This window comes from Podarcis muralis, chromosome 12 (genome assembly GCF_964188315.1).
Source record: "Podarcis muralis chromosome 12, rPodMur119.hap1.1, whole genome shotgun sequence".
NCBI classification, from domain to species: domain Eukaryota; kingdom Metazoa; phylum Chordata; class Lepidosauria; order Squamata; family Lacertidae; genus Podarcis; species Podarcis muralis.
The window spans coordinates 5,072,341-5,096,526 of NC_135666.1; the positions used below are offsets into that span (position 1 = coordinate 5,072,341).

Here is a 24,186-nt window from a genome sequence, read left to right on the forward strand (position 1 = left end):
GGGGGGAGAGGAAGACGAGGGATTCAAACACTTCTCAAGGATGGGGCCAATTCCCCTCCAAAGAGGAATCTACCTGGACAGTTTGGTTTGGGACTGCATCCTTTTGTCGTACATGCTCCTTCTGCCATCTTTGTAGAGGAATTTCTTCCCAGCGGCCAAGGGCTTCGAAAGACAGCAGGGTACCCGTTTCAGGGGATATCCTACATATCAGGAAAAGTCCATAATAGGGGACTCAAGTCTCCAAATTAAGCAGCTCATTTTTCTTTTCTTTTTTTCAATTTTTTTATTGATTTTCACAATTTCAAAACACACAAACATACATACATCCTATTTAGATCTTGGTAACATTATTAAGTGACTTCCTCAAACCCCCTTGGTTGAATTTCATTGTATCTCATTTTTAACAGTTTTCCAAAATTGATTTTCTCAAAAAATTAACTTGGGTCACTTAACTTCTTTCATTCTTTCTAGTTTGACATTAAACATCTTAAATCTTATCCTTACTTATTTAACTCCTATCGATTTATTTGCAAGCTCTTCCAATTAAGTTATCTTAACGTATTTAACTAAGTCCATTCTTCCTGGTATTCCTCCTCCTTCTGGTCGCGGACTCTTCCAGTCAGGTCGGCCACCTCCCAAATATCTATCATCTTCATCTGCCAATCTTCCACTGTTAAGCAGCTCATTTTTCAGTGGCGCGGACTGTTTGGAGAGGTCATTCGGTGAAGGGATGGCCCGACACTGCCTGTGATTGCTGTTGGAGCAGACCTTCCTCTTGAATAGCAAAGGTCTTGACACGACCTAGACACTTGCTCCTCCTGTGCCCCTGAAAGATGGGAGATTGGAGGGTGATGGGCAGTGTAAGGGTATCAGGGGGTTGCTCGAGAGCAATCAGGCAAATGCCTCCCTGGTCTGTTGTAAAGCCCTGTTATTGGTGCTAGAAAAAACCTTCACCATGCAGAGCGCCACTATTCCGTGGCTGGCTCATTCACTGGCAGAATCTGAGAGTGGGCGGTCCTTAAACCTTCCCCGGCAAAGTAGTTTCTTGATGCCCAGTCTGCGCTTCCCCTCTCGGCGCAGAGGCCTACTGCGCAGGGAGGGCGTGGGTAACGGAGGACCTCTCTTCTCCTCCCGGCTTTGCCCAGGCAAGGTGTCCTGGCACCACCTCGCCTCCTCCGAGCCCTGAAGCTCCTCTCCACTGGAGGCGTGGTTACTCTCCTCCGCTGAGGAGGTGCTGCTTCCCACGATCTTTGGGGGCTCTCTGTAATCCATCCGGCTTTTCCCCTCGCAATAAATCCCTCTGCTCAATCAGAGACGTATTTTACAGCCTTTATTGTACATATTTACAAGGTACAGAGCATCGCTTCCAGCGTCCGAATCATCCAGATCCCGGGAGTGGGAACTTCCTGCTCCTCCTCCAGCAAAGCAGCTTGGGCAATCCCAAATGTCTCCGTTGTTCCCGGCGTTTTAACCCCCTCCTGTCCTGAGCTGATGGAACAGGTCTTCCCTCTCCCTCCGTGCCTGGGATGCCCTGGGATTCGGACTCGGATGCTGAACCTGAGGGATCCCAGCCTGCACAGGAGTCCCCGCCTCCAGAAGCAGCTGAGCCGGGGCCGGGGCTTGAGCCTGAAGTGTCCTCACCTGTGCTGGATCCTCAGGTGCAGGCACCAGCTGAGTCTGCTCTGGCTCCGGAGGTGATGGAGGACCCATTGCCTGCAGGTGCTCCACTCTCAGCCCCATCAGGGGAAGCTGAGGTTGCCTCTGGGTCTGGTAACCCTCCAGCGCTCCTGAGCTACAGAGGCTCAGGGCAGAGAGGCGGAGGGAACTAAGTTCTCGCAGGAGGAGTGCTCGCCTCCAGGCCAGGAGAGGCGAGTCACCTGTGGACCGGGGCCACCCTATGCCTCGGGGGAGATAAAAGCCAGCCAGCCCAGTTCCAGGCTGCGGGAGCAACATTGTTGGTAGCCTGTTCCTGCCGGCACCCTGTCCTGCTCTTCTGCCAGAGTTCCTGACCTCACCCGACTCCCTGCCTTGGATCCCGCTTCAGCCTTGACGGACAGCCTCCATACCACACCCTCGACCTCAGACTGGACTCAGACCTCGCCGCACGGTTAACTCTCGGGACCAGCACAGTGCCTGAGTTGGTAGAGAGGTGCTGATGCCCAATAACATCACCTGAGTGACTTCCCCTTGCTCTCCACCCTCTTTCAGTGCTGCCTCTCTCTCCCCCTCCTTCAACTCCGGAGCCTTCCCTGCCAGCTCCGTGACAGTCCCCATCTATTAGAACACAGCTTCCCCAAATAGTGCCTGGCCTCACCCACAGAGGTCTCCCCTGGCACCCACAGTGCACCCACCTGGCCTTTTGGGAGTTGCAGTGGCAAACATCTGGAGAGTGCCAGGGTGAGGTGGGGCAAAGGTTGCCCTATGTACGCTAAAGATCTCCAACTAAGGGACGTTGCTGGATGTTTTAAAGCACAGAGCATTGGTTTCCAAACCTTCCATGGACCACTTGAAAGTTATTGAGGGACTTCGCAGACTACTTAATTAATCTCCTGCCTGTTGTATAGCAACTGTCCAGCACTGTGCTAGATGCTAAGGTCCTTTGGAATTTATTAAACTTAAAACTTTCCCGCATGGACGTTCACAGACCACTGCTGGGTGGTGGGACACTATCTGGGAGACCATCGCAGATGGACACGTGATTCTTTCACAGAAAGACAGCAGGCAGGGCACTTAGGTTTTGGAAATCCCCATGGACAGGCCTTGCTCAAAGAGAGGGATGAGGCTCCTGAAGCTCTTCGGATGTCGCCGGACTGCAGCTTCCATCATCCTTGACCAAAAGCCATGCTGAATGGGGCTCATGGGAGCTGAAGTCCAGGAAGTGCCCTGAGAACTTAAGGTAGAGGACTCATTCTGACCTTCCCATGAGAATCATTCCCAAAAACATTCCTGGGTGGGCCAGAGCGCCTGTAAAAGGGATTGCAAGTATACATTTGAAAGCCAGAGTCAGGTCCTTTCCCAAACTTGGTCTCCCGCAGTTTTGGGACTACAACTCCCATCATCCTTAGCTAGCAGTAGACAGGGATGATGGGAACTGTAGTCCAAAAACAGCAAAATTTGGAAACCCTGTTTTACAGTCACACAGCCATGCTGACCCTGGGGTGTGTCCGGGTGTGGATTGCGGGGGGTGGCACATTCATAACGAGAGTCGCCCCCTATTTCCTTGGGCCCCGCTCCTCCCGAGTGTTACGAGGCGCTCTGTTAGAGGTGCTGCATCCGTCGCGCTCACTCCCCAAGGTGGCTGTAATCTTCCAGGACGGAGCGCACCGTCTCAAAGGCCTGCTCAAAATCCCCTTCCTCGCAGCCGTGCCTCCAGTACCAGTGCAGGAAAGCGTTGCTCTCGTACATGGCCCTCGCCCGCTGCTCCACCCGCTGTAGGAGGTCAGCTGAGCTGCTGTGGTTGGCACAGACGGTCAAGCTGTGACGGCCGGGAGTCACGAGGCTGGCAGCATCTGGAGGGAGGACAGAGGTGGTGAATTAGCACAAGCTCTGGAGCCAGCCTTAAGGAAAGGCTTAATTCTTAAGGAAATCAGCCCTGAGTGCTCACTGGAAGGACAGATCCTGAAGCTGAATACTTTGGCCACATGGTGAGAAGAGAAGACTCCCTGGAAAAGACCCTGATGTTGGGAAAGATTCAGAAAAATCTTGTTTGATTTCGGATAACCTGAGATTTATTTTGTAAAACCAATAAAAAATATTTTTTTGTGCTTTACGGTTTGGCCCTCTTAAATATCTGCATTTCTCCTTTCCCATAGCCCTCATTGTCCTACATTGCATTTCAACAGTTGCTATTTGTGAGCTGCTCAGAGAAAACTTGTGTTATTGGGAGGTTTCACTACAGTGGTACCTTGGTTCTCAAACGCCTTGGTACTCAAACAACTTGGAACCCAAACACTGCAAACCCAGAAGTAAGTGTTCTGGTTTGTGAACCTTTTTCGGAAGCCAAACATGCTCCATTTTGAGTGCCACGCTTCTGATTTGAGTGTTATGCTGAGGTCTGTCTGTTTTTGCTATTTATTTTGTGTTTCGGTGGTTCTTTGTGTGTGTGTGTGTGTGACTGTGTGGAACCCAGTTCAGCTACTGACGGACTGATTGTGTGACTGCAGTACATTGTTTATTGCTTTCATTTTATGGATTAATGGTCTCGTTAGATAGTAAAATTCATGTTCAATTGCTGTTTTAGGGGTTGTTTTTAAAAGCCTGGAACGGATCAATCCATTTTGCATTACTTTCTGTGGGAAAGTGCGCCTTGGTTTTGGAACGGACTTCTGGAATGGATTAAGTTTGAGAACCAAAGTACCACTGTATATTTCAGTAAGCAGTACAGTGGTACCTCTGGATAGGAACGCGATCCGTTCCAGAGCCCTGTTTGCATCCTGAACACAACTTGCGTCTGCTCGTGCCGCGATTCGCTGCTTCTGCGCATGACATCATTTTGAGCATCTGCGCGTGAGCGGCAAAACCCGGAACTAACGCGCTCCGTTACTTCCGGGTTGCTGCAGAGCGCAACCTGAAAACACTTAAGCCGAAGCTACTTCAACGCAAGGTATGACTGTAACAATAATAATAATAATAATAATAATAATAATAATAATAATAATGATTATAAATGTCCTGGGCAGAACCAGTATCGGGCTTGTGAGACTGACCGGTCCAGTAAGTGGCAGCGAAGGGGTTCCACGAAACGCAGCGGTAGCCTTGCCTCAGCTTCCTCAGGACCAAACTGGGGTTCGCGAGAAAGGCGTCTTCCCGGGGGCCGCGGGCCACAGCCAGCACGGCTGTGCTCTGGTGCTGCCGGCAAGCCTGCTAAGGACCAAAGCACAAGGGAGATGGAAGAGCCCTCGCCACCCGACCCACCACCTGCTGCCCTTCCCTGGGACTTGCATCCATGGATGCTTCCGAGGGAGCAGGAATTCCTTAGGCTAAACAGAGCAGGAACAGGGAAATCCAGCCTGATGGTTTTCGTAAAGGGTCAACCTCGTTGCTGCTGCCCCTCGTCGTCCTGCCAGAGCAGTGTGGAATAGTGGTTAGAGCAGGGTTGGGGAACCTCAGGCCTAGGGGTGGAGGCAACTCTCAGATCACCAGTCCTTCCTCGCCTCCAGAACCCGGGCAACCAAATGTCCCTTCGTGGTCGCCATCTGTTGTAAACAAAATCTGCCCTTTTTGCCTTATGGGGTATCCAAGAGCCCATATAGAGTCCTTACGTAGGTTCCCTATTGGTAGGAGAAAATAACAGAGGCCAACCAGAGAATATTGAGAAGGAAAGCAGCTAGTAAGCCTGATCTTTATTGATATGTTGCAACAGGGTCCTCACTCACCACGATGCAGGAGGGAGGAGGAACCCAGAACAATGGCGCGCAAGGCCTTATATAGACGTTTTAAATTCCCTGCACTGGAGCTCAAGACCACCCCCAGATACATCATACCTACATCACAGAAGGGGTGTAACCTAAGACCCCCCCCCCAGATACATCATACCTACATCACAGAAAAGGCGGTCTAAAACAGAAATTTGAATGTTGTTTTTCTCCTGTCATTGTTTATCTCCTGTCTGGAAGGTTACTTGATTGGATTGCCTGGGGAGCCTGACCAGTCTTTTGTAACGATAAATACGTAGTTCCTGGGCCAGGTCACAGGCTCACACCCTATTCATATCTTAGATGTGCCCTTAAGACAGGATTTGTGAGGAAAGAGACAATGGGGAGGTTTCCCACTTTGAAATCACAGAGAAGTCATTTGCTCAGTTTGGGAATCAAAATGACTTCAGGTTGGTCTTCCTGTGCTGATCTATGTACGTGCTTGGTTGGTACACTTATGAACATTTAACATATACCTAAGACCTCAAAGTGACGCGGGTGGTGCTGTGGGTCAAACCACAGAGCCTAGGACTTGCTGATCAGAAGGTCGGCAGTTCGAATCCCCGTGACAAGGTGAGCTCCCGTTGCTCAGTCCCTGCTCCTGCCAACCTAGCAGTTCGAAAGCACGTCAAAGTGCAAGTAGATAAATAGGTACCACTCTGGCGGGAAGGTAAACAGCGTTTCCGTGCGCTGCTCTGGTTCGCCAGAAGCGGCTTAGTCATGCTGGCCACATAACCCGGAAGCTGTACGCCGGCTCCCTTGGCCAATAAAGCGAGATGAGTGCCACAACCCCAGAGTCGGCCACGACTGGACCTAATAGTCAGGGGTCCCTTTACCTTTAAGACCTCAAAATTCTTATCACACTGGCATGTGTCCTTCATCCTTCAAGTGTTGGTGCTGACCTTTAAAGCCCTAAACGGCCTCGGTCCAGTATACCTGAAGGAGCGTCTCCACCTCCATCGTTCTACCCGGACACTGAGGTCCAGCACCGAGGGCCTTCTGGCGGTTCCCTCACTGCGAGAAGCCAAGTTACAGGGAACCAGGCAGAGGGCCTTCTCGGTGGTGGCGCCCTCCCTGTGGAACGCCCTCCCACCAGATGTCAAAGAGAACAACAACTACCAGACTTTTAGAAGACATCTGAAGGCAGCCCTGTTTAGGGAAGCTTTTAATGTTTGATGTATCATAGTATTTTAATATTCTTTTGGAAGCCGCCCAGAGTGGCTGGGGAGGCCCAGCCAGATGGGCGGGGTATAAATAATAAATTATTATTATTATTATTATTATTCATCTCTAGCAAAGCCTTTTGCTCGCCTGGATGGAGACAAAGAAATTGGAAATGTCTGGAGAAACCACCCTACTGTGCAAAAGGGAAACTTGCATTTTCCGCTGTGCCCAGTTTTGCCTCTGATCCTGCCTACCACCAGGATGCCCAGAAGGTAACACTGACCCCAAGCAGATAATGGTTCCCCATCCCCAAGTAAGAGTGCCAATCTAGGGCTGGCGAGACCCGGGTTCAAATCCTGGTTCTTCAAAGAAGCTTACCAGGTGGCGACCTCGAGGCACGCATTCACGCACAGCCGAACCTACTTCGCAGGCTTGTTGGCAGGGTAAAATGGAGGGGGGAGAACTATCTGTGCCCCTTTAAGCTCCTTGTAGAAAAGGCTGGATATAAATGAGATAATGAAATTGACTTTAGGATATTATCGGGTTTTGAAAAAGGGGTGGCATTACAGTGGTGCCCCGCAAGACGAATGCCTCGCAAGACAGAAAACCCGCTACACGAAAGGGTTTTCCGTTTTGGAGGTGCTTCGCAAAACGAATTTCCTATGGGCTTGCTTTGCAAGACGAAAATGTCTTGCGAGTTCCTGCAGGGGTTTTTTCCTCCCCCCCCTTTTCCCAAGCCGCTAAGCCGCTTATCAGCTGATCCGCTAAGCCGCTTAACAGCTGATCGCTAAGCCGCTTATCAGCTGATCCGCTAAGCCGCTTAACAGCTGATCGCTAAGCCGCTTATCAGCTGATCCGCTAAGCCGCTTAACAGCTGATCCGCTAAGCCGCTTATCAGTTGATCCGCTAAGCCGCTTATCAGCTGATCCGCTAAGCCGCTAATAGCACTAATCCGCTAATGGGCTTGCTTCGCAAGACGAAAAAACCGCAAGACGAAGAGACTCGCGGAACGGATTATTTTCGTCTTGCAAGGCACCACTGTATTGCTTATCAAGCACTTGAAATAACTGGGCAGCTCTGTCCTGCAATTCTGTTCCGTACTCTGCCCCTCCTTTGCTAAATCAAATAATCCCTCTTTTGTATTTGTTCTTTGAAACTACCTTCCAAATTCTGCTTTGGGCTGGATTTTACGAAGAGTTTGTCCCATGGGCAGGGAACTGGATCTGGCCCAATTGCCTTCTAAATCTGGCCCACGGATGGTCTGGGAATCAGCGTATTTTCACATGAGTAGAATGTGTCCTATTATTTAAAATGCATCTCTGGGTTATTTATGGGGCCTGCCTGGTGTTTTTACATGAGTAGAATGTATGCTTTTATTTAAAATGCATCTCTTGGTTATTTGTGGGGCATAGGAATTTGTTCATTTTTTCCTTCAAAATATAGTCCGCCCCCCGACAAGGCCTGAGGGACAGTGGACCGGCCCCCTGCTGAAAAAGTTTGCTGACCCCTGACCTTCTATCCCAGCTGAATTCCTAGTGTGATCTGCTATCCGAAGCAGGAGGTTTTTCCTCTGAATTTCACACTGCAGCCTGCACAGGGGCAAACGCCCAGAGGTAGAGAAGCCCAAGTTACTCATTTAACTCTCCCCAGCGAAAGGATACAGGAGTTCCATCCAGAGACTGGCGAGGCAGCGGCTGCAGCACGGAAGACGCCAGGCTGTCCCAAAACACCGTCCCCCTGGGGAAATGAAACGTAGGTCCCACTCACCACAAAGGCAATCCCATGTGGAGGGAGGTAAGGAGCAATAACTCAAACAGTGTCAGAGAAATTAACTCTGTTTTCAAAGAAACGAAACAGCTCAGGAAGCCAGGCCTAGTTAGACCCTCAGCAGATCAGCCGTGGGGATTGAAGGCCCTCGTTTTCTCACTTTCCCCACTGGAATCTGAGACTCCATCGCCCTGCCTGTCTTTGCTCCTCCCTCTTCACACCTCTTCTGGTTCTGGGAGATCAGGGGCAATAGCAGCTGATCACAGCAGGAGGGGGAGACCCCCCAGCAACCTGCCTCATCTCTGCTTCTTCTTCTTCTTTTAAATTTTTTTAAATTCAAAATTATAACAAGACATATTATCCAAAAACATATCATCCTTGTCCCCCCCCCCCATTTTTCCTTCCTCCCCTCCCACACAAAACCCACCCCCCCACCCCCCGAGGGAACTCAGTTCCAGTCTTTGGTTTCTCTAGGAATGCTGTTTTCTGCATGTTACAAAGTTTTATAGATCCTCAAACTATTTAGCTGATTATTATCAATAAAAAGTTTGTGAATGTTTATTCAAAGCCAGCCAAGGAGTCCAGTTCGCTTTGTTGCATCTTCAGATACTTTGTAAAGGGTTCCCATTCATCTTTAAAGTCACAGTTATCCTTGTCCCGTAGCTTGTATGTCAGTTTTGCCAGTTCTGCATAGTCCATCAATTTTTCTTGCCGTGATTCTTTAGTTGGGGTTTCTTCCGTCTTCCATCCTTGTGCTACCAGAACTCTCGCGGCCGTTGTCGCATAGCCTCATCTCTGCTTCTTGGCTCCCTTCCTCTCCGTCTCCGGACTGCTCTCTGCCCCAGACTCTCCCTGCTCACTAAGCCCAGTTGCCTCTTCAGCTTCCGGCACCTCCTCTTCCCAGTCTGACCACTCGTCTCTGTCCCAGCAACAAGCCCTGCTGCTCTGAGCCGCCTTTCCCTGGGGGTTCCCCTTGGGGGTTGCCCAGCTGGTGCCTCGCTCCATTCCTCTGCATCTTAGCCAGCCCGTGACAGGAGCTGCCTTATACCAAGCCAGACCAAAGACCCATCTAGTACACAGGTAGACAGTGGTCCTAAAGAGTTTCGGAGAAGATGCTATTTTGGAGATGCGATTGGTGACTGAACCATCCCACTGTCTATATACCAGTTAAACTGGGTCAGCCAGCACTATATATTCTGGTAATACAGTGGTACCTTGGGTTACATACGCTTCAGGTTACAGACTCCGCTAACCCAGAAATAGTACCTCGGGTTAAGAACTTTGCTTCAGGATGAGAACAGAAATTGCGCAGTGGTGGTGCGGTGGCAGCGGGAGGCCCCATTAGCTAAAGTGCTGCTTCAGGTTAAGAACAGTTTCAGGTTAAGAACAGACCTCCGGAACGAATTAAGTACTTAACCCGAGGTACCACTGTATTGAATTTTTATTTTACTTTTCTGTATTAAAATATATATAAATAATTTTTATTTGATTTTAAAAGAATAAGAAACAAATGCAACAAAACAAATACAAAAATCCATACACAGAGATTACTCTGAATCTTGTGACCTACTCCCACCTAAGCCATGGGTCCCAATAATAACATTTATAACTGCCTATCAGTTTGTTGGGACGCGAGTAGTGCTGTGGGTTAAACCACAGAGCCTAGGACTCGCTGATCAGAAGGTTGGCGGTTCGAATCCCTGTGACGGGGTGAGCTCCCGTTGCTCGGTCCCTGCTCCTGCCCACCTAGCAGTTCGAAAGCACGTCAAAGTGCAAGTAGATAAATAGGCACCGCTTCGGCGGAAGGTACTGTATTTTTCGCCCCATAAGGCGCACCGGCCCATAGGACGCACTTAGTTTTTTGGGGGGGAAATAAAGAAAAAAAAATTTATTTCCCCCCCAGGCGTGGGGCTGGGGCGGGAAGCTGTCCCCCGAGCTTGTGGGGCTGGCAGCGGGGAGAAGCAGGCTTCTCCCACCGCCAGCCTTCAAACCAGGTCAGGGGACAGCGGGAAAGGCGTGCTGCGCCTCTCCCGCTATTCCCCGAGCTTGTGGGGCTGGCGGTGGGGCTCTCCTGAAGCCTGCATTCGCCCCATAGGATGCACACACATTTCCCCTTCATTTTTGGAGGGGGAAAAAGTCCGCCCTATAGGGCGAAAAATACCGTAAACGGCGTTTCCGTGCTCTGCTCTGGTTCGCCAGAAGTGGCTTAGTCATGCTGGCCACATGACCCGGAAGCTGTACGCCGGCTCCCTCGGCCAGTAAAGCGAGATGAGTGCCGCAACCCCAGAGTCGGCCACGACTGGACCTAATGATCAGGGGTCCCTTTACCTTTATCAGTTTGTTGTCTCGTTTTTGGTCCATCTTAATTGTCTGTAATTTTTCATTACATTACAAGAGTGTTTAAAATCCTGCTAATGCTGTCATCTCCTTACAGTGGTCTCCTAAGTAAGCTATAATTCCCCCCCATTCTTTTTTAAAGCTTTTGACCTCTTGGTTCCCAAGCTTCCCAGTTAATTTTGCCGTTTCGGCATAGTCCATCGTCTTGGTGTGCCATTCTTCTCTGGTCGGGGTCGTCTCTTCCTTCCGTCTCTGGGCTAATAACATCTGAGCGGCAGTTGTTGCCTACTTTATGTATGAAAATATAGACTTCACTCTACACCTTTGTTTGAAATAGAGCTGTTTTAATGAAAATAAGACTTTGGCCTGGATTCGGCATTCTAGCTCCCACAGGCATCCCGGACTTGACCCTCCAGCTGTTTTGGGACTACAGCTCCCATCATCCCTTGCTAACAGAACCAATGGTCAGGGATGATGGGAACTGTAGTCCTAAAAAAGATCTGGAGGGCCGAGTTTGCCTATGCCTGTGCTAGGGCAACAGGGCTTTCCTACAATGCAGAGTCATCTAGTATCACCCCCTGCAAAACAAGCAACACAGCAATAATAATAATAATAATAATAATAATAATAATAATAATAATAATAATATATTATTTATACCCCGCCCATCTGGCTGGGTTTCCCCAACCACTCTGGGCGGCTTCCAACAAAACACTAAAATACAACAACCTACTAAACATTAAAAGCTTCCCTAAAGAGGGCTGCCTTCAGATGTCTTCTAAAAGTTTGGTAGTTATTTTTCTCTTTGACATCTGACGGGAGGGCGTTCCACAGGGAGGGTGCCACCACCGAGAAGGCCCTCTGCCTGCTTCCCTGTAACTTGGCTTCTCACAGGGAGGGAACTGCCAGAAGGCCCTCGGAGCTGGACCTCCGTGTCCAGGCAGAACGATGGGGGTGGAGATGCTCCTTCAGGTATACTGGGCTGAGGCCGTTTAGGGCTTTAGAGGTCAGCACCAACACTTTGAATTGTGCTCAGAAATGAGCTGAAACATCCCGGTGAGGCCCCTGCTCCTACCTTGTGCTGGCTTGCGCTGTGTGGAGGAACTTGAAGGCAGGCATGGGGCAGACGGTTCTCAGTAGCTCCCAGGGCTCCATCCCCATGCTAACCCCACTGAAAAGCAAGGGACAGGGCATTGAGAAGAGCAGACGTAACAGGCAACACCTGCCCCAGAGAATATTTTGGGGCTGGAGAATAAGGATAATAATTTTATACCCTGCCCATCTGGCTGGGTTTCCCAACAGAATACAGTGTACTTAATTCATTCCGGAGGTCCATTCTTAACCTGAAATTGTTCTTAACCTGAAGCACCACTTTAGCTAATGGGGCCTCCCACTGCTGCTGCCGCGCGATTTCTGTTCTCATCCTGAAGCAAAGTTCTTCACCTGAGGTACTATTTCTGGGTTAGCGGAGTCTGTAACCTGAAGCGTCTGTAACCTGTGGTACCTCGGGTTACAGACGCTTCAGGTTACAGACTCATGTAACCAGACTCTGCTAACCCAGAAATAGTACAGTGGTACCTCGGGTTACATACACTTCAGGTTACAGACTCCGCTAACCTAGAAATAGTACCTCAGGTTAAGAACTTTGCTTCAGGGTGAGAACAGAAATTGCGTGGTGGCAGGAGGCCCCATTAGCTAAAGTGGTACCTCAGGTTAAGAATGGACCTATGGAACAAATTAAGTTCTTAACCCAAGGTACCACTGTATTAAAAACACTAAACATTAAAAACTTCCCTAAACAGAGGTGCCTTCAGATGTCTCCTAAAAGTCAGACAGCTGTTTATTTCCTTGACATCTGATGGGAGGGTGTTCCACAGGGCGGGCGCCACCACCGAGAAGGCCCTCTGCCTGGTTCCCTGTAACCTCACTTCTCGCAGGGAGGGAACTGCCAGAAGGCCCTCGGCGCTGGACCTCAGTGTCCGGGCTGAACGATGGGGATGGAGATGCTCCTTCAGGTATAAAGGCCGAGGGCATTTAGGATGCAACTTGTAATCTGGAATGCCTGTTGGGTGCTAGGCTGGGGAAGGCTATCTCAGGCGCACACGTCTGCAGAAAGCATTTGGCCTTTCTTAAGAGAATGCAATGGAACGGCTCTTCAATCAAGCGCCGGCTGGGCAGGAAGCAGCAAAAGCGAGACCCTGTTCCAAGCGCCTGCCTCGGACTCACCTTTGCGATGTGAAAATCTTTAGTGGGCAGAGAAGCCCAGCGAGGCAGGAAGCGAGGTAGGCATTCATAGAAGGGAAGGAGACTTGGCAGGAGGCTTCAGGAGTGTCCTTCCTCGCCAGGGGAGCGGCTGCCCGCTTCAGCACCTCGTCGTTGTGAAACAGAAGGACCCCGTCTGCATACCTGGGAGGAGAGCAAAGCTGGGTCAGGGTCATTTCTGATAGACTAATTTTATTATTGTTGTTGTTGTTGCTTAGTCATTTAGCCGTGTCCAACTCTTCGTGACCCCCTGGACCAGAGCACGCCAGGCACTTCTGTCTTCCATGGCCTCCCGCAGTTTGGTCAAACTCATGCTGGTAGCTTCGAGAACACTGTCCCACCATCTCGGGGGAAGAAGCTGCTGAATTGCAACTGTCCCACCATCTCGGTGGGAGAAGCTGCTGAATTGCAACTCATTACCAAACTTAAAACCATGGAGAGACCTGGTCTGAACAAAGACATTGGATTCTTATCTCATTATACATGACAAAGCCATTTTTCACCTTCTCACCCCTTGCTTTTTCCTGTAAGACCTATTGCAGTCATTAAGAGTCGTCAACAGGTTCATCACAGCTATCTGCCAATCACCCATTCCCACCACCCTTCTGAGTAATACCCCTCCCCACCTTCTCACTATATAGAAGGATCTGGCAACTTCTGTTTCAGTGTATCTGAAGAAGTGTGCATGCACACGAAAGCTCATACCAAGAACTAACTTAGTTGGTGTTTAAGGTGCTACTGGAAGGAAAAAATTTTGTTTTGTTTTGACTATGGCAGACCAACACGGCTACCTATCTGTAACTATTTTTACTTACAGTTACAGATAGGTGGCCGTGTTGGTCTGCCATAGCAGTGTTGGTCTGCCATTTTTTTTGTTTATTTTTACTTAGTTCTTTATAACATTTCTGCTAAAACCATGTAGCTTCATTCCAGCATCTTTCTAACATTCATTAATTTTACAGTATTTCTGTAAATATACTTTGAATTTTTTCCAATCTTCTTCCACCGACTCTTCTCCCTGGTCTCAGATTCTGCCAGTCATTTCCGCCAGTGTCGTTGCTTTTTTGCTTGCCAACCTTTGTAAGAGACAGACCTTCCTTTACTCACCTCTGGAGCCAAGAAAGGCACAACAGGGCATTGTAGTGCTGCAGGGGGCTCTCACCAGCTTGGTGCGGTGCAACCGATACAGACAGGATGTGGCCGAGGGGGAACTCTTCTCGAATGGCTTCGCACAACCGGGAACTCAGCCCTAGGGGAGAAGAGGCCAACGCAAACGGTTTAGCATTGCTTAACACCAGGGAAAGAAGGAGTTGCTATTATTATCACTGCTAATAATAATACAGTGGTACCTCGGGTTACATACGCTTCAGGTTACATACGCTTCAGGTTACAGACTTCACTAACCCAGAAATAGTGCTTCAGGTTAAGAACTTTGCTTCAGGTTGAGAACAGAAATCATGCGGCAGCAGCAGGAGGCCCCATTAGCTAAAGTGGTGCTTCAGGTTAAGAACAGTTTCAGGTTAATTCGTTCCTCTGGAACGAATTAAGTACTTAACCCGAGGTACCACTGTAATAATAATATGTGTATCTCGCTCATCTGGCTGGGCTTCCCCAGCCACTCTAGGCGACTTACAGCATATACAAAAACACACCAAAACATCAAGCATTAAAAAAACCAGAATATCCTATACGAGCAACAAACCAACCAACCAACCAATTGATAGAAACCAATAACAACGATAAAGAGTTTACAGTTATACCCAAATTAAAACAACCGCAACCCCAAAACCCCAGCCTGACAAAAACAAAACAGAGGAACCACAATTAAAACCATTTAAAGCATTTTAGCCATTTGCCCCAAGCTAAGAGATGTTCCAGCAATGTCCCTCTGGACATTGTTATGTAATTATTATTATTATTATTAGAATATTAACTGGCCAAACGTCTTGTTGCCTAAATATGCATAATGAAGGCGCCAGGTGAACTTCCCTGGGGAGAACATCCCATAAATGGGGAGCCACTGCAGAAAAGGCCCTGTTCTCGTGTTGCCCTGTTCTCGTGTTGCCACCCTCTGGACCTCTAGAGCAGTGTTTCCCAACCTTGTGCCTCCAGCTGTTTTTGGACTACAATTCCCATCATCCCTTGCCACTGGTCTTGCTAGTCAGGGATGATGGGAGTTGTAGTTCAAAAACAGCTGGAGGCACAAGGTTGGGAAACACTGCTCTAGAGGAGGCACACGAAAGAGGGCCTCAGAAGGTGATCTCAGGGTCCTGGGTGGTTCATATGGGAAGAAGCGGTCCTTGAGGTATTGCCATCCTGAGCCGTTTAAGGCTTTATAGGTCAAAACAAGAACTTTGGATTGGGCCCAGAAGCTAACTGGCAGCCAGTGCAGTTGGACCAGGATCGGTGCAAGATGTGCAAACTGCCTTGTCCCAGTGAGCAACCTGGCTGCCGAATTCTGCACTGGCTGAAGGCAATCCTGTTTAGTGGAGTTTTTAATGTTTGGTGTTTTATCGTGTTTTTAATATTCTGTTGGGAGCCGCCCAGAGTGGCTGGGGAAACCCAGAGGGATGGGCAGGGTATAGACAATAAATTTGTTGTTGTTGTTGTTGAATTTTATTTATACCCTGCCCTCCCCAGCCAAGACTGGGCTCAGGGCGGCTAACACTGGTATAAAAACAATTGAGTGAAATACAACTTAAAAACAAGATTAAAATACAACATTAAAATGCAGCCTCATTTCAGTAGGAACTCCAATCAAAAACTTTTTGGGGGATGAAAACGTCAAGTCTTCACCAAGACCAACTATCCAGACTGGTCCTACATGGGCCAGAAAAAGCCAGGGAAGTCCCCAAATAGGAGTTCCATCACAGGAGGAGAAAGGAAAAAAGAAAGAGGGGGAGGGAATCAAATTGATTCTAAGCCAAAGGCCAGGCAGAATAACTCTGTCTTACAGGCCCTGCAGAAAGAAATCAGATCCCGCAGGGTCCTGGTCTCATGAGACAGAGCGTTCCACCAGGCCGGGGCCAGTGTTGAAAAGGCCCTGGCTCTGGTTGAGGCTAATCTAACTTCCTTAGGGCCCGGGACCTCTGGGGTGTTGCTATTTATGGACCTTGTTGTTGTTGATTATTATTATGAACCATCTTCAAAGGCAGCCCACACCGTCCCTTTAAAAGCACATGGCTTCCCGCAGAGAATCCTGGAAACTGTAGCTCACAGCAGGTGCTGGGAAGTGTAGCGCCGTGAGGTGCAAACCACGGTTTCCGGGATTCTTTGGGTGAAATGCATTGTGTGGCTGTGGCCGTAGTCAGGGGAGGGGAAAATAACTTTCATTGAAGTGACGTCCTCACCAGCTCCTGTGCCCCCGCTGAGGCTGTGGAACAGCACAGTCCCACCGTAGAAATCCCTTTTCTCGGCCTCTTTCCGCAGACTCTCCATTGTCCGACTGCACAAATTCTGCTCGCTCTCTGAACGGACGCCGTGATAACCTGTGAACCGCAAAAGGTACAGACACCAAGTGAGAACAGCTGCTGGAGACGAGCAACAGGGCAGGAGGGTCCCTGCTTTTTATTATTATAATTATTATTAAATTTTTGTTTCACATTTTAGAATACAGTCATACCACGTTACGTTTGCTTCATGTTACGTTCTTTCTGGTTACGTCCCACACGACCCGGAAGTACCGGAAAGGGTTACGTCCGGGTTTCGCACTTGCGCAGATGCGCAAAATGAAATCACGTGCATGCGCAGAAGCAACGAATTGCAACCTGCGCATGCGCAGACGCGCCGCTGCGGGTTGAGCTCTTTTCATGTTGCGAACGGGCCTCCGGAACGGACCCGTTCGCAACCAGAGGTACGACTGTATTCACTTAAACAACTTTAAAATATCAATGACTTCCCTTCCTCTTTCCATGGTTCATTTTGCACAGCATTAATCCCTACTTATTTTATATACCGTATTTTTCGCTCTATAAGACGCACTTCCCCCCTCCTAAAAAGTAAGGGGAAATGTGTGTGTGCCTTATGGAGCGAATGCAGGCTGCGCAGCTATCCCAGAAGCCAGAACAGCGAGAGGGATCACTGCGCAGCGATCCCTCTTGCTGTTCTGGCTTCTGGGATTCAGAATATTTTTTTCTTGTTTTCCTCCTCCAAAAACTAGGTGCGTCTTATGGTCTGGTCTCAACCAGAGCCAGGGCTTTTTCAGCCGTGGCCCCAATCTGGTGGAACCTGACATCTTTCCACAGGGCCTGCAAGAACTCTAGTCTTGAAGTGTTTTTAGAATGAATTGATTTTAGAGTGCTGTATTACTTTACTGTTGTTAGCCACTCTGAGCCCGGCTTCGGCTGGGGAGGGCAGGATACAAATAAATTTATTATTATTATTATTATTATTATTATTATTATTATTATTATTATTATTATTATTATTATCTGACCAGGCTTCCACTGCTTCCGATTGGCTGCAGGAGCCACGCTTTGGTTTCTCCACGTTTCAGAAGTCGAATGCACTTCCGGAACGGATTCCGTCCGACTTCTGAGGTACGACTGTACCTGCCATTTCCCTCCACATACCGTATTTTTCGCTCTATAAGACGCACCAGACCACAAGACGCACCTATTTTTTGCAGGAGAAAAACAAGAAAAAAAATTATTCTGAATCTCAGAAGCCAGAACAGCAAGAGGGATCGCTGCTTTCACTGCGCAGCGAAAGCAGCGATCCCTCTTGCTCTTCTGGCTTCTGGGATAGCTGCGCAGCCTGCATTCGCTCCATAAGACGCATACACATTTCCCCTTATTTTTTAGGAGGGAAAAAGTGAGTCAAAAATACGGTATATTGGCTCTCTTCCGCTGTCTTTCCATTCTTACGAGCTTTCCAGAGGTTGCTGGATGCAGAGGAATGGTGGCGGTGATCGAGCTGGGAAGCCCCCAAGGGAAGAAAGCTCAGAGTCCGGGGAGTGGAGATGGGATGACAATGAGCTTTCAGTGGGAGAAGACTGGGAAGAGGTGTTGGAAGTAACAGAGCCTAGTGAGCAGGGAGAACCTGTGGCAGAGAAAAGTCCAGAATCGGAGGCAGAAGCAGGAGAGGAAGGAAGCCAAGAGGCAAAGATGAGTCGGGCTGTTGAAGAAGCCAAAGTACCTCCCCTTCCTGCTGTGACAAGCTCCTCTCCCTGCTTATCTCCCAGAACCAGAAGAGGTCTGAAAAGAGCAGAGCAGAGGTTGGTTGCATGCGGGCGCTGACTTCAGATTGCTTGGGGAAAACCCTGGAGAAGAGGGAGCTTAAGACTGTGGAGAGGTGGGGACCTTCTGTCTTGGCAAGTGATCCATGGGTCAAGACCCATAGCTGTCAACTTTCCCCTTTTCTTCCGAGGAATCCTATTCAGAATAAGGGAATTTCCCCCCCAAAAAGGGAAACGTTGACAGCTATGTCAAGACCTACTGGGGATGATCTGCTGTGCTCGTGAGGCCTGACACTCAGCCTGTGCAGATGTTCTTGCTAATAAAAAGTTAACTCCAGCATTGAGTGGCGTGATGATGGGGCATTGCTACAACGGAGAACTCGGGGGCTCTTACCATAAGCCCAGTTGCTGCCTCGTCCCTGCTTCCCCATGATGAGATTGGACTCTCTGAATAGCCTGGTTTTGGGGTGGGGGGAGGAAAAAGGAATGATGATGATGATAATGATGAAACTGGCAGAGAGACTTTATTTAGGTACCTGTGCACTAAAGCAATAGAATAAAAATATGTTTCGCGTGGGGGTTCTGTTCCTGGCCCCTGTGCGCATCGCTGCAGTGCATATAAGCGCACTGCGTCACCCCCCACCCCCGTTTCTACCGTCTTCCAGTTCCAAAAGGGATCATATGTCAACTGGATGCACCTAAACCGGTCATCACATGTATACAAAGTTTTCACCAAGAAAGTGGATTTCTGCAATCTGAACCAAGTGAATGTGCATATAAAGCTTATTTTGCACAATTTAGCCTTCTGGCTAAATGGGATGCGGGTGGCGCTGTGGGTAAAACCACAGAGCCTAGGACTTGCCGATCAGAAGGTCGGCGGTTCGAATCCCTGCGACGGGGTGAGCTCCCGTTGCTCGGTCCCTGCTCCTGCCAACCTAGCAGCTCGAAAGCACGTCAAAGTGCAAGTAGATAAATAGGTACTGCTCCGGCGGGAAGGTAAACGGCATTTCCGTGCGCTGCTCTGGTTCGTCAGAAGCGGCTTAGTCATGCTGGCCACATGACCCGGAAGCTGTATGCCGGCTCCCTCCGCCAGTAAAGCGAGATGAGCGCCGCAACCCCAGAGTCGGCCACGAGTGGACCTAATGGTCAGGGGTCCCTTTACCCTTCTGGCAACCTTTCACCACTGGAAATCCCGCTTACCCACCCCAGTTTCTGAGATTTCAGAAGACGCTGAAAGCTTCCAAGCCTCTCTCGGCTATGCAATCTCATAAAAGGCTTGTCCCCTCTTGTATCCTTCCCCGTCTCCATGGAATACACTGGTACCTCAGGTTACATACGCTTCAGGTTACAGACTCCGCTAACCCAGAAATAGTGCTTCAGGTTAAGAACTGTGCTTCAAGATGAGAACAGAAATCGTGGTCCGGCGCGGCAGCAGCAGGAGGCCCCATTAGCTAAAGTAGTCTTCCGGTTATGAACAGTTTCAGGTTAAGAATGGACCTCCGGAACGAATTAAGTACTTAACCTGAGGTACCACTGTACCCACTACCCGAATAAATCTATTAACAGTGGCCTGGAGATTCCTTACGTTGCCTTCCAAGGAAAGCAGGGCAGCGGAGATGGAGCCCCCTGCCACTTACCCTCTTTTGATTTGTTTCTGCAGCTTCCTCACCACTTTGGGCTCACTGTCCACACAGACGGCGCTCAGATGGCCATCCTGGGAGCAGAACGGGTAACTGGAAGAGACACAGCAGCAGCTCACATCAAGGAAGGCCCAAGACACTCTCGCTCCACTTGGCTTTAGTTGAAATTCCTGCATTGCAGGGGGCTGGACAGGACAATCGTCGGGGGCCCTTCCACCTCTACAATTGTATGATTCTATGAATCACGAAGGGACGCGGGTGGCGCTGTAGGTTAAACCACAGAGCCTAGGGCTTGCCGATCAGAAGGTCGGCGGTTCGAGTCCCCGTGACGGGGTGAGCTCCCGTTGCTCGGTCCCTGCACCTGCCAACCTAGCAGTTCTAAAGCACATCAAAGTGCATGTAGATAAATAGGTACCACTCCGGTGGGAAGGTAAACGGCGTTTCCGTGCGCTGCTCTGGTTCACCAGAAGCGGCTTAGTCCTGCTGGCCACATGACCCGGAAGCTGTATGTCGGCTCCCTTGGCCAATAAAGCGAGATGAGCAACCCCAGAGTCAGCCATGACTGGACCTAATGGTCTGGGGTCCCTTTACCCTTTATGAATCATGCAGTGATTCCAGAACTTTGGAGAAATCCCGCTATGCAAACGATCAGTGCAAAGTCTGCTTAAAATCACTGCAATGTAGTAAGTGATGGCTTTTTGTCACTGACAACACGCCCCAAAAATGCGAGTTGCTTAAGGAATGGGGAGCCTGTGATCCTCCAGATGTTGCTGGGATCACAACTCCCATCACCTCTCGCCGCTGGCCCTGCTGGCTGGGGCTGATGGGATCTGGAGTCAAGCGGCAGATCGAACGCCACCGGATCCTAGTCCTTGGGTTAGATGGCTTTCACCATTTCTGGTTTTGAGAAGCCCATTGCTTTTCAGAACAGCTGTAGAAGGAGTTCCAGCCAAGAAATTAAGAATTGCATCCCTCCCACCATCATTAGATTCAAAATTAAACCCAGAGCTCTGTATTTGTTTTTCCTCGCTCAGCTACTGAGACATACTTGAGGGGTGAGGATGAAGGTCTGTCTCTGATTTGAAGCCTTTTAAAAAGGCAGGGGAATTGATTGACGTATTTTTTCCCTGTCCACCCAGGGAAAAAGGAGGAGGCCATGTTTTTCCCTGAGCCCACAGGATACAACTATGATTACTACAGAAACGTAACGATTATAAACCACTTCCAAGTGTTCAAAGTTCTTCACGTGCCTCCACTAACTGAAACCTTTACAACTACCCGGCAATAAAAGTCACGAGAGGAGGATATTAATAGACAGGATAATAAACTGTTTTTATATGCAGCAATGGCAGCAAGAGTACTATTGGCACAGAAATGGAAACAAGAAGAACTACCGATGAAAGAAGGATGGGCAGACAAAAATTAATGGACTATGCTGAATTAGATAAGATGACAGGAAGGATGCGAAACCTGCGGGATCAGAGATTCTCAGAGAACTGGAGTAAATATGTGAATTATTTGAGAAGCAATTGTAATCAACAATTACAATTACCAGTAGGATTGCAAGTTTTGTAAGGAGGACTGTACAAAATATTGCAGAGGAAAGTAAAGGTAAAGGGAGCCCTGACCGTTAGGTCCAGTCGCGGATGACTCTGGGGTTGCGGCGCTCATCTCGCTCTATAGGCCGAGGGAGCCGGCGTACAGCTTCCTGGTCATGTGGCTAGCATGACTAAGCTGCTTCTGGCGAATCAGAGCAGCACACGGAAACACCGTTTACCTTCCCGCCGGAGCGGTACCTATTTATCTACTTGCACTGCGTGCTTTCGAACTGCTAGGCTGGCAGGGGCAGGGACCGAGCAACGGGAGCTCACCCCGTCGCGGGGATTCGAACCGCCAACCTTCTGATTGGCAAGCCCTAGTAATAGTGAAATTAATAGAATGCAGATTAAGTGATAAAGACTGAAAAATCTTCAGATGTGATTGATGGAAGTCCAAAATATTGTATAAGAAAATATGTTATATGATTTGTGGAAGTTTTATGTAAAAATTAATATGAAAAGTCACAAGAGACTGGAGCCCCAACTATAAGCCTGTGGTCTGATCCATCAAGCTCTTCTAACAGACGTACAGGTCAGCTTCTCGGTTACTTGTGCTGGTAACGATTTGCCACCATTCCTGCCCAATCTGGTTACCACACTGTCCAATCTGTAGCCACACGGCAGACATGGTTCCTGGAAGAGTAAAGACAAAGAACATACCAGTGTTAGATACAGGACCTCAGAACAGGGGAAGGTGTTAATTGAGTCTCTGGACATGATAAAAGCAGGTGATGTTGAATGGCTATCTTTTGCTGTTGGCATGGGTCTGTCTCGAGTGACAATGGAGTGTGCCTGAGGGGGTGAAGTCAAACCACCGTGTTGGCAGTACTGAAGTAAGCCCCCCGGGGCACAAGCCTGGGCAGTGTGTCTGAAGGTCCTGGGCTGCCCAGACGACATGACCCCTTCTCGGCCTCGCTGATGAAGCCCAGAGGAAAGCAGAGCAAGAGGTTTGCCACCTGCTTGGTTGAAGGATTTGCCGGAAGGTGGCATACAACCATTTTAGGGACTCCATTCCAAATACAGTAATACCTCCGCGAACGTCTGCCCCATTGACCGTTCATTTCGGCAAATGTCCGTGGCAAACCCGGAAGTACTGGAATGGGTTACTTCCGGGTTTGCTGCTCATGAATGCGCAGAAGCGCTAAATTGCGCTTTGTGCATGCGCAGAAGCACAAGCTGCTCCATGCGCAGAGTGGCGTTTTGTCAAGCGTCCCTGTCGTCGAGCATCTGGGGCTCCGGAACGGAGCCTAGGACTTGCCGGTCAGAAGGTTGGCGGTTCGAATCCCTGCGACGGGGTGAGCTCCCGTTGCTCGGTCCCTGCTCCTGCCAACCTAGCAGTTCCAAAGCACGTCAAAGTGCAAGTAGATAAATAGGTACCCCTCCGGCGGGAAGGTAAACGGCGTTTCTGTGCGCTGCTCTGGTTCGCCAGAAGCGGCTTAGTCATGCTGGCCACATGACCCGGAAGCTGTAAGTAAACTGAGATGAGCGCCGCAACCCCAAGTCATCCGCGACTGGACCTAACGTTCAGGGGTCCCTTTACCTTTAATCTTTCCTTACAGGGTTGCTGTAATGTAGAGATTAGCTGAGTAGGTGGGTGAATCATGGACTCCTTGGAGAAAAAGGTGGGTATAAATGCAATAAATAATCTGCTTACCTGCTTAAGAAAGCTGGAGAGGCCAGCGAGATGGAGATACACCTATCGTAAAATGCCCGGGGAATTTCTAGCACTGTTCTGAAGAAACAAACAAACAAATATTATTCATCTATCAGATTTCTTACCCATTCCAGGGTGGTTTAATAGCAGCTTGAAAACACAATAATAACAAGAAGAAAGAAATACTTGTGAGTAAGCACGTGATAGGATCAGGCTGCAAACGTTGAAAAATTGTGCCCATAGTGGTACAAAAAACACCTGCTGCACAGTGAGCGAGATAACAATTATTCCTATGAAGCAAAAAGTAGATCACCAGCGCCAATAAATGCAGGGGAGAAATGCGTTGTTACAATGCAAATCAGTCGACAGAAAACCACAGGTGAGAGAACTGCAGAGAAAGTCTTAGTAGCAGTGGTATTTAAAGCAAAACACATCAATAATCTGAAATACCGCCGGATGAAGAGCCCGACGCTCTCCGCCTGCGTCCTGGGAAACGCGTCCTCCTCCTCCTCCTCTCCAAGGAGCGCGGCGGCGCTTTGCAGCAAAAGCGCGCCTCCTTCGCAGCTTGCAAACCGGCTCTGCAAGCCGGAGGGGAAGGAGACGCGTGTCGGGATGGCGTCGGAAGGGAAGATCCGCGACCTGCAGCCGCGCAGCGCTTAAAGGAAGCCGGCAGGAGAAGGGGGCGCCGGTTGCGCGGAGCTGCGCCTTTGCGCCTTTGCGCTTTTGCAGCAAGTAGGAAGTCGACGAGCTACAGTTTCCGTTTGGACGTTTCAGGACTCCGGGAGGAGGAGGAAGAGGAGGAGGAAGAAGAGGAGGAGGAGGAGGGAGGTGGCGGCGGCTGCTCCTCCTAGGAGCGCGATCGCCGCCGTTAAACGAGGACAAAAAAAAGAAATAAAGCCAGGGAAGAAGGGACAGAGGAAACTCGGAGAGGGAAGGAAAGGAGGCAGCCGCGAGGAGGGCGAGGTTTGGTGCCAAGGAAAAACCCTGCAAAAATCAAAATACAAGCCGCCGCCGCTGGAGGATCGCTCATTGGGGGGAAGAAGAAGAAGACGCCTGGATCTTGCCCAGGGAAGGAGCTCGTGGGAAAGGGCCGGAGGAGGGAGGTCAAGGAAAGGAGAAGGGCGTTTTGGGGAGGGGAGGATCGGCGCCCGTCTCCAGATCCTGCCCATTTCTT

At 49.4% G+C, this 24,186-nt stretch overlaps 1 protein-coding gene across 4 annotated transcripts; it reads right to left on the minus strand.

The window, feature by feature from the left end:
• Positions 1 to 287: 287 nt before the first annotated feature.
• Positions 288 to 23,753, minus strand: LOC114607163 (tubulin delta chain-like). Of its 4 annotated transcripts, none has more exons than XM_077936669.1 (12): positions 23,463 to 23,750; positions 23,013 to 23,085; positions 21,889 to 21,991; positions 19,758 to 19,853; positions 18,515 to 18,576; positions 16,295 to 16,432; positions 14,052 to 14,193; positions 12,909 to 13,088; positions 11,758 to 11,853; positions 8,240 to 8,315; positions 4,707 to 4,848; positions 289 to 3,509 (listed from the first exon to the last, which is right to left on the minus strand). In XM_077936669.1, the coding sequence occupies exons 3-12, from the start codon at positions 21,984 to 21,986 to the stop codon at positions 3,283 to 3,285; spliced, it is 1,257 nt and encodes a 418-aa protein (XP_077792795.1). In that variant the 5' UTR covers positions 21,987 to 21,991; positions 23,013 to 23,085; positions 23,463 to 23,750; the 3' UTR covers positions 289 to 3,282. The 4 variants fall into 4 exon arrangements, with proteins under 4 accessions (XP_077792797.1, XP_077792796.1, XP_077792795.1 ...); XM_077936668.1 differs by having other exon boundaries at positions 23,013 to 23,090; XM_077936671.1 differs by lacking the exon at positions 12,909 to 13,088 and having other exon boundaries at positions 288 to 3,509; positions 23,013 to 23,090; positions 23,463 to 23,753.
• Between the last annotated feature and the right edge of the window lie 433 nt (positions 23,754 to 24,186).